General features: G+C 42.5%; 2 protein-coding genes across 2 annotated transcripts; both read right to left on the bottom strand.

The window, feature by feature from the left end:
* Window positions 1-1,115: 1,115 nt before the first annotated feature.
* LOC137946728 (secreted RxLR effector protein 161-like) lies at window positions 1,116-1,538 on the bottom strand. The gene has a single exon (XM_068793040.1). It carries the CDS (start codon window positions 1,536-1,538, stop codon window positions 1,116-1,118), a length of 423 nt encoding a protein of 140 aa, XP_068649141.1.
* Window positions 1,539-7,188: 5,650 nt separating this feature from the next.
* On the bottom strand, window positions 7,189-9,122 carry LOC137945617 (coleoptile phototropism protein 1-like). Its single transcript, XM_068791562.1, has 2 exons — window positions 8,285-9,122; window positions 7,189-7,859 (listed from the first exon to the last, which is right to left on the bottom strand). Exons 1-2 carry the CDS (start codon window positions 9,044-9,046, stop codon window positions 7,314-7,316), a joined length of 1,308 nt encoding a protein of 435 aa, XP_068647663.1. The 5' UTR covers window positions 9,047-9,122; the 3' UTR covers window positions 7,189-7,313.
* Between the last annotated feature and the right edge of the window lie 424 nt (window positions 9,123-9,546).

Genomic DNA, 9,546 nt, shown 5'->3' with positions numbered 1-9,546 from the left:
ACTAGTAGATGCCGACACGATGGAAAGGCTGGTTTGTGTTCGTTGAAAATTCCAGAGATGGAAAGGTTTGGCGTTCGGTCCGACTCCTTACCTTGAGTTTAAGTAATTGATGTTGAATTCCGTAATAGTAAATTCTAATTCAAAATTTACAACATGTTAGAATATTAGGATTGAAAAACATACCTGGATCCATTCTGTAAATTTCGCCTTCTGATGCGGAATCTCTATGACGAATGATAAGAACGGATATGGTCTTCCTCAACTAAATTGCCTTATTCCTCAATGGGACCTTTATCTCTCTTCCGGATGGGGAGAAGGGAAACTGTGTGTGATTTAGTATATTGGGGACCATAACCATGTTGTGTCTCTTTATATGGGGTTCCCATAATTCCCTATGGTATCTACTCAATTGGCCCATATTCATGGCCCATATCCATGACCCATTCCTTATTGGGCTTAACAAAATTAGATCACTTAATTTCAGCCCATTCCATTAATAATAGAAAATATAATTGCATAATAAATATGTTACCCAAATTAAAATAGGAAATGTGAATTTCCTAACAATCTCCCACTTGGGTTAAATATCACTCCTGAAACAATTATATCACAATTCTTTAGGCGCACATCTATATACTATTAATAATGGAACCATCGTATATATTAATAATGGAACCACCACGACTTTCATCACATTACATTCGTGACTAAACCACGATGATCACCATACTAATACACTCAATGACATAGATCAAAGATGGATGAGTAGCATGGAAATTACATGCAATGTGATCTCAAACATGCCTATTTCTAACTGGTATTTCTTTAGTCTTTAGTGAGATCTTTCCATAGTCCTTAATGCAATGTGAACATTGCACATAGAAAAACACAAGCAAGTTCATAAATAAAATAATAAGCTATCAATTTTATTAAAAAAATCAAATAACTCAATGTCTAAAGCAAACATATAGTACAAAAAATGACTCCCACTAAACCTAAGTATCCTCAGAAATAACGCCCATATGAGCAGTGTGCTCATGAAAGACCTTAGGCGGTAAACCCTTGGTTAATGGGTCTGCTAGCATAGAGTCTGTCCCTATATGTTCTATAGAAATCTACTTATTCTGAACTCTCTCCTTACCAACTAGAAACTTGATGTCAATAAACTTTGACTTCGTTGAGCTCTTATTGTTGTTGGAATAAAGTACCGCCGAGTTATTGTCACAGTAAATCTTTAATGGCATGTCAATGCTATCTACCACTTGTAGCCCAGTGACAAAGTTTCGCAACCATATTCCATGGTTGGATGCCTCAAAACAAGCAATGAACTCCGCAACCATGGGTGAAGATGCTATGAGAGTCTGCTTAGCAGACTTCCATGAGATAGCTCCTTCACCCAACATAAAGATGTAGCCTGATGTGGAGCGTCTACTATCTTGGCATCCGGCAAAGTTGGAGTCAGAGAACCCAATGATCTCTAAACTGTCTAATCTCCGGTAAGTAAGCATGTAGTTTTTTGTTCTCCTCAAATAATGCATTACGCGTTTGGTTGCCTTCCAATGTTGCATACCCGGATTACTCAAATACCTACCCAGAATTCCTACTATAAATGCTATGTCGGGACGAGTACAAACTTGAGCGTACATTAAACTCCCTACTACTGATGCATAGGGAATTTTCTGTATCTCTATTATTTCAAGATCATTTTTAGGGCACTGTTTGAGACTAAACTTGTCTCCTTTAGCGACGAGTGTGTCTCCTGGTTTATATCTTTCATGCCAAATCTACTCAACACCTTATCAATATAGCTCTTTTGTGATAACCTAAGGATACCTTGAGAACAATCTCTAAGTATCTGTAAACCTAATACAAAAGAGGCATCACCAAGATCTTTCATCTCGAATTTCTTCGTCAGAAATTTCTTGGTTTCGTGTAGTAAGCCTATATCGCTACTAGCGAGTAGAATATCATCGACATATAATATCAGGAAGATGTATTTACTTGATGATATACACAATCATCAACAACATTCGCCTCAAAATCGTACGAGGTTATGACTTGATGGAACTTGTGATACCATTGACGGGAAGCCTATTTGAGACCATAGATGGATTTTTTCAATTTACAGACCATAGACTTTGGATCACCAGATACAAAGTTTTCTGGTTGTACCATATAAATCATCTCATCAATGTCTTCATTGAGAAACGTAGTTTTGACATCCATCTGATGTAGCTCTAGATCTAAATGAGCCACTAGTGCCATTATTGTTCTAAAAGAGTCTTTCGAAGATATCGGAGAGAAAGTCTCTTTATAGTCTATGCCTTCCCTTTGAGTAAAGCCTTTAGCGATTAGACGGGCTTTATATCTCTCGACATTGCCCTTTGAATCCCTCTTGGTTTTAAATATTCATTTACAACCAATGGGCTTCACACCTTTAGGCAACTCGATGAGATCCCAAACGTCATTGTCTTTCATTGACTTTATCTCATCCTTCATGGCATCAATCCACTTTTGAGAGTTAGAACTGCGCAAGGCTTGACATAAGTTAATCGGGTCATCTTCTATCAATCTGACGCCATCCTCATGTTCTTGGAGAAATATGATATAATCATCTGGAATCGCATTTCTCCTCTCTCTAGTGGATATCCTTAATGGTACTTCTTGAGGTTGTTGAGTTTGTACTAAAGGTGATGCAAGAGGAAAAATCTCATTGTTGTCTTGATTTGGAACAATGTCAGGAATAGGAGCCTGAACATTGTCCTCTAGTGCCTGAACTGTGTCTTGAACAACAACAGGTATGAAGACCTGATCACTATCAATAACAAATTCTTTTTCAAAGACAACATTCCTTATGTTTTCTTCCCCTCCAAACTCAATATCCTCAAAGAATCTCACATTTCCCATTTCAAAGAAGGATCGTGATGTGGGATCGTAAAATTTATAACCCCGAGAGCGTTCAGCGTAACCAATAAAATAACAGCTAACCGTCCTTGAGTCCAATTTTCTTTCATGTGGCCTATAAGGCCGCGCCTCAGCTGGACAACCCCAAATGTGCAAGTGCCTAATGCTAGGCTTCTTGCCATTCCAAAGTTCATAGGGGGTTTTGGCAACTGCTTTGCTCGGTACCCTGTTAAGGATGTACACTGCAGTCTTGAGAGCTTCTCCCCAAAGTGACTCTGGCAAATAGGAATGACTGATCATACTCCTTACCATATCCTTAAGAGTTCGGTTTCTTCGCTCTGCAACACCGTTCATGCTGGGTTTGCCCTGCATGGTGTATTGCAGAACAATTCCACACTCTTTGAGGAAAATCACGAAGGGTCCTAGACGTTGTTCTCCTGATCCATCATACCGTCCGTAGTATTCACCACCACGGTCGGATTTGACAGCCTTGATTTTCTTTCCAAGTTGAAGTTCAACTTCAGCTTTGAAAAACTTGAAGATGTCCAGGGACTGTGACTTCTCATGTATTAAATATAGGTAACCGAATCTAGAGTAATCGTCTATGAACGTAATGAAGTACTGTTGGCCATTCCATGAAGTTGTAGGTAATGGACCACATATATCTATATGTATAAGTTCTAAGACATCTTTAGCTCTTTCGACACCTAATTTTTTAACATTTGTTTGTTTCTCCTTGATGCACTCAACACAAACTTGGAAGTTTGTAGTATCTAAGGTTTTAGAATTCTATCCAACACAAGCCTTTGAATTCTCTGTTTAGAGATATGTCCTAAACGTTTGTGTCATAATGTGGCGGAATTCTCACTTAATTTTCGCTTCGTACCTCGTGAACTTATTTGCAATATTTCTCTATAAGAACTAACAATATCAAGCATATATAGATTATCGATTAAGGAACCGGAACCAACAAAATTTGAATTTTGGTAGAGACTAACTTTATTATTTCTAAAAGAGCAAGAAAAACCTGATTTGTCCAAAATGGAAATAGAAATTAAATTCCGCCGAAAAGACGGTGCAACAAATGTCTCAAATAAATCCAAATAAAATCCAGTGCTTAATTGTAATCTGAAAGTTCTTATAGCCTCTACTGCAACTTTATTGCCGTCGCCCACAAAGATGAATTTTTCAGCATCACTTGGTGATCGGCTCCACAGGCAACCCTGCAAAGACATACTAATGTGAGTGGTAGCATCAAATTCCACCCACCAAATGTCTTTAGGTATAGAAGCTAAATTAACTTAAGAACAAACTAAAGTTAGAGGCATACTCTTCTTTACACGCTAGGCGGCGTACTTGGGACAATCCTTCTTCATATGTCCCAACTTCTTGCAGAAGAAGCAGGTAAACTCCTCAGCCTGCTTCTTCTATTTCTTAGTCTGAGAAGAACCTACCACAGTATCCTTACCTCTCTTCTCTTTCTTGTACTGAGAGGTTGAGGCCAAGTGAGCACTTTCAGTCTTATTCCGTTGCTGCCTCTCTTCCTCTTGCACACAGTGAGATATAAGCTCATTTACGGACCATTTGTCCTTCTGAGTGTTATAACTCACTTTGAATTGTCCAAAGTGTGTAGGAATAGAGATCAAAACCAAGTGCATGAGTAAGTCCTCAGACAGCTCTAACTTAAGTGACTTGAGTTTTGATGCGAGATGAGACATTTCCATGATGTACTCTCTTATGTTCCCTTTGCCTTTGTACTTCATCGAATTGAGTTTAGCCATAAGGCTACTCGCCTCTGATTTTTCATTCTTGGCAAAATATTGTTCAATTTCTTCTAGGAACTTCTTGGCGCTCTCACTCTCTGTCATAGAGCCCCAAAACGCCTCCGGAATGGAGCGTTTCATTATCATCAAACACATTCGGTTAGAGCGTTCCCACTTCTCAATTTTAACCTCATTGTGGTTATCAAGAGTAGAAATGGGTGGCTCTGCCCTAAATGCAAAATCTAAATCCATACAACTGAGGACAATTTCCACGGTATCTTTCCAGGCCTTAAAATTCGTCCTGCTTAACATTGGAATGCTGCTTATTTGAGCAGTAACATTTGAAGCAGTAGCAATAGAAGCTGTATAAAGAACAAAATAAACAAGCATACTCACATTAACTAGCATGTCATATAAAGAAAAATAGACAAGTATAAAATAAAATCCAAATTGGGGACCCATCTCAAGATACCTAGTACAACATTAATTCCTAGTCTTTGGACAGAGAAATTAATTGTAAGTGGTACTCTCAGTGCAATGATCAAATACTGACAATCAGTTCTATCAAACAATAGCCTTTCTTTAGACCGACTATTATTCACATGAAAAGTCTTTATAATTGTCACGTATTTATCATCACAGGCACATTGTTTATTTGGCCAAATTGTGTCTTCCGGCCGAGTACAATTTGCATAAATAACTCCGTACAAACATCTATGTATTTCTAGTCAAATTATTCTACATTACAGATGTTACTTTGGCAACATGTAACTTCAAACAATTTGATTGAAAATACTAGACCAACTGAAAAAAATAATTTTTTTTATTCAGTTGCCCAACACTGTGGCACCGCCCCATTAGCGCCGCAACGTTGACCTTTATTTCCTTGGAGCAGCAATAAATGTTTTGTAATATAATATATATAAACAAAATATTTAGTCAAATGTAACAAACAAATATGAACAGCCTTATTGGGCATATACGCTAAACGCAAAAGTCAGCTTGGTCGAGCCAGCTTAGCCCGATTCAACCCGATCTGTAGCAACCGGTTCGAATTGACTCACCCGAGTCAATCTCATTAGGTAAGTCTTAAAAACCCCGAGTTATTTTTTTTTATGGTAATGCTGCAGTTTGTCCAACGGACATAGTGGCGCACCCGTTGCTTTGAACGGGCACAACAGTTGCCCAACGGACGCACGCCCACTACAGTGAACCGGCACTACAGTTGCCCAATGGGCATGGCAGCGCGCCCAGTGGAGGCTACAGGCGCTGCTGTCGCCCAACGACGACGATAGCCCTCCCGACAGGCGCTGCTGCCGCCCAAGGCCACGACAACCCTCACGATGGGGCACTGTTGGGCGCCAGCAGTGCCCAACGGCACGGCATCGCACCGACGGCACAACAGCTCTCCCGACGGGACTTGTTGTCGCCCAACGGCGACGGCAGCGCTCCCGACGGGCACTGCTGTCGCCCAACAGCCACGACAGAGCTCCCGACGGGCGCTGCTGTCGCCCAAGGTTCCTTCGATGCCCCTCCCCTGTTCTCTTGCCGGACGTTGATGCTACAACGTGGTTTTGTTGTTTTCCGACGCTCCCTTCCCCTTCCGACGACGAAAAATCAATGGCGACGACGGAAAAAACGTTGCCAACAGACAACTTCTTCCGTCATCCTCGCTCTCTCTGCTCATGTGCAGGGAGAAAAACATAAAAAACAAAAAACAGGGGGCGGGGGTGGATGTGGGGGGCATCGATGTAGCGGATTGCGTCGCCGCTCCCATTTATCCCGTTGGACGTCGCTGCACCGTCCGACGATGCGGCTGCGCACTGCGTACAGAAGTGCAACTTCTCCTTCCTCTGCGCGCTGGAGGTGAACTTGCCGGAGACGAATTCCGCCGAGAAATTAAAATTTCTGCACTCCACGGAATTAATCTAAAAATCCTAATAATCTAACATGTATTGGATCCATTCCGTGAATTTCGCCTTCTGATGCAAAATCTCTATGACGAACGATAAGAACGGATATGGTTTTCCTGAACTAAATCGCCTTATTCCTCAATGGGACATTTGTCTCTCTTCCGGATGGGGAGAAGGAAACTGTGTGTGATTTAATATATTGGGGACCATAACCATATTGTGTCTTTTTATATAGGGTTCCCATAATTCCCTATGATATCTATTCAATTGGCCCATATTCATGGACCATATCCATGGCTCATTCCTTAATGGGCTTAACAAAATTAGATCACTTAATTTCAGCCCATTCTATTAATAATAAAAAAATATAATTACATAATAAATATGTTACCCAAATTAAAATAAAAAACTGTGAACTCACAAACCAAACCAAAACCAAACGTTACTCAAGCTAGTACGAGAACAGACTAAGTTTCACAGTTTCTATCATGGATCGTTTTCATGAAGGATTTCTGATGATGGGTTTCGTTTCAACCGAGACCAGCATCAAGCAGAAACTTGGATTATGAATTTAAAATGCCCAGTTACTTGAATCTTGATGTTCCCGCTCCGCATTGTTCGACTACAAATATTTTAGGTGCAACATAAAAAAAAATTACGAGAATGATGAGAAAAGATTGATAAACAATATAGTTGAAACAAAAAAGAGTTGGGCAAGTGTTAAAAAAGACTTTCAAGACAGCGATTTTCTCCATTTAGGAGTCGTCTTGTGGTGCTGCACTAGCCTCGTCTTCATCTCAACAGGGGTTCTACGCCCGATACCCACACCACATACTTCGGTGACATCATCCATGTGCTTCTCGCTTGCGCTGCTTGGACGGAGAGAAGGGGTGCTCAGCTTTCGCCACCTGAAGAAACCCTTCTTCTTCTCAGTCAGCTTCTCCATCTGGACCTGCATCGCGTTGCACAGCCCTTGGAGCCTCATCACTTCCTCGCGCAGTTTCCTTATCTCCATTTGCTGTGCCGATACCTCCCGCTTTGAGAGGCATCGGACGGCAGGTTCAAGACTCATGTTCGGGCTGCGAGCCCCGCTCAAGGACCCGCTCCATTCGAGGAGACGATCGACCTTGGTGTTCTCGGAGAAAAGCACTTGAATCACAGCCCGAACCGGCAGGCGTTCGTTCTGTGCAGCATGGTGGGATGCCTCCGGGGACAGCTTCCTGCTGTCTATTAGTCGACACAGAACCTTCCTTTCTTGCTTCGTTGTATCGGGATGGGCCTGAAAATTGAAGTTGGCTGGATGTCAAGCTAATTAAGTAGAGTTACAGAAGTTTCATAGCAGGAAGCACCATCTCAGTATCCATTATTTTTAGGCAATCAGTAAACTATCGAGTAACCTGTAATAGGATAACCTGTTGTTTTTGCTGCTGCAGGTAACAACAGCATCACAAATTTTACCTCCCGAAATTTATCACAAACGGTAAATGGGTAGTTAATTATCCAATGCAGTGAGAATTTTTGTTAGGAATTCCAAAAAATAGATAAACTGATAAAATTGACACCTTATTTTCTCACTCTGAATGAATAAGAAGACACCATTGTGTATCTTATCAGCGAGTCGGAACTGTTCCTCGATGAATGATCTTGGTATTGTTAAGTGGTCTAGTAGTAGACGAAGTGAAATCTTCCGAAGTTATTAGGTACCTTGAGATAAGTATCGATGGCACGGTAAAGGCCGTCGTCGGTTGCTCGAGCATGGCTTGGAAGAGCACCACCCAGTGCGAGGAAGTTCGTCAAGGTGAGATTGGCATCGAGGGCAGCTTCTGCTAGGTAGCAATCTACCAGCTTCGCTACCTTCACCAGCGCCGCTCCGCCCTTGACGGCTCCATCCAATCCCGTGAACCGCTTCACCAGCCGGAGGACCAGCTCCACGTCCAGGAGCGTCCCAACAGTGTGGCTGAAGGCCGGGATCATCAGCTCCTTGAGGGACGCCTGGTCCAGCTGCCAGGAAATCCGCTTCTCCAGCTCCGCCCGGTAAGCCGGTTCCGTTCCGACCAAGTTCGCCGTCCGGAGAAGCCGAAGTAGGAAGTTGCAGGAGACTGAATCCTTCTCGGGCGGCAATAGTCCGACCAATGTTTCCACGAAGAATCTCTTCTTCATCCAGGTGGCGGTGACGTTTTCCGGCGCGGCGTCGTGGGGGTGGTCGTTTTGGTACATGAGTTTGTCGTCGCAGGAGAGGCCAGGGAGCCACTTGGAGGCGTAATGGGCAATGATGGAGCCAATGAGGTCCGGACGGACACCCTTGGCCTTAATACCCGAAAGGGTTTTGACAAAGTAGTCAATGTCGAGGATGCCCGAGTCGTCGAACCAGCAATCCATGGCCAAGTTTGGTGACGCCTGCTTCCTGGCGGTTGAATCCGGCACCGCAGTCTTTGCTTCTGACTGTCTAGGGACGGTAGGCCTCATCGTAACCCTCACTAAAAGCAGGTGAGAATTGTACAGCGGCTGCTTCTTCGTCCAGTCTCCCTCTCGGCGGTGTGACTTTTTGTCTCCTGCTTGTATTTACACTCTGGGATCAGGAGCTGATAGGATATATAGACTAGAGAGAAGATGTTGCAGGAGGAGCACCAGAAATCCATGGTCCCCCACGCCATAATCCAGTAACCCGCTCCCAGAGCGTACATTGTTCTTTGTGGTGGAAAATAACAGTAGAGAATAATCCAGATGGGTATTCTCGAATCATGAAGCTCCAGTCCAGGTATTTTGCACTTTTGCACAATACATTTACCAAGAAGCAACAAAGATGATGCGACGATGCATTGATGGCGTGATACCCTGACGGGGAAAGATTTGTTGGTATAATAGAGAACAACGGCTCTTTAAATGAATTGTTTCTTAGCGGAGAGAGGCCCCGTAGGCACTGTGCGGACGATCCAAAATCTCATTAAAGCTCCATCTTTCCCTTT

The sequence above is a fragment of the Aristolochia californica genome, unplaced genomic scaffold, assembly GCF_029961685.1.
Source record: "Aristolochia californica isolate CCGP_79_NKW_82.1479 unplaced genomic scaffold, dmAriCali1.0.hap1 SCAF_12, whole genome shotgun sequence".
NCBI classification, from domain to species: domain Eukaryota; kingdom Viridiplantae; phylum Streptophyta; class Magnoliopsida; order Piperales; family Aristolochiaceae; genus Aristolochia; species Aristolochia californica.
This window is presented reverse-complemented; position numbering and strand designations above follow the sequence as displayed.

Coding starts and splice junctions, on each gene's coding strand:
- LOC137946728 (XM_068793040.1), bottom strand. CDS start 1,538: ATGCATTATTTGAGGAGAACAAAAAACTACATGCTTACTTACCGGAGA.
- LOC137945617 (XM_068791562.1), bottom strand. CDS start 9,046: ATGAGGCCTACCGTCCCTAGACAGTCAGAAGCAAAGACTGCGGTGCCG. Junction 7,860..8,284: donor CCATCGATACTTATCTCAAG/GTACCTAATAAC, acceptor TTCAATTTTCAG/GCCCATCCCGATACAACGAA.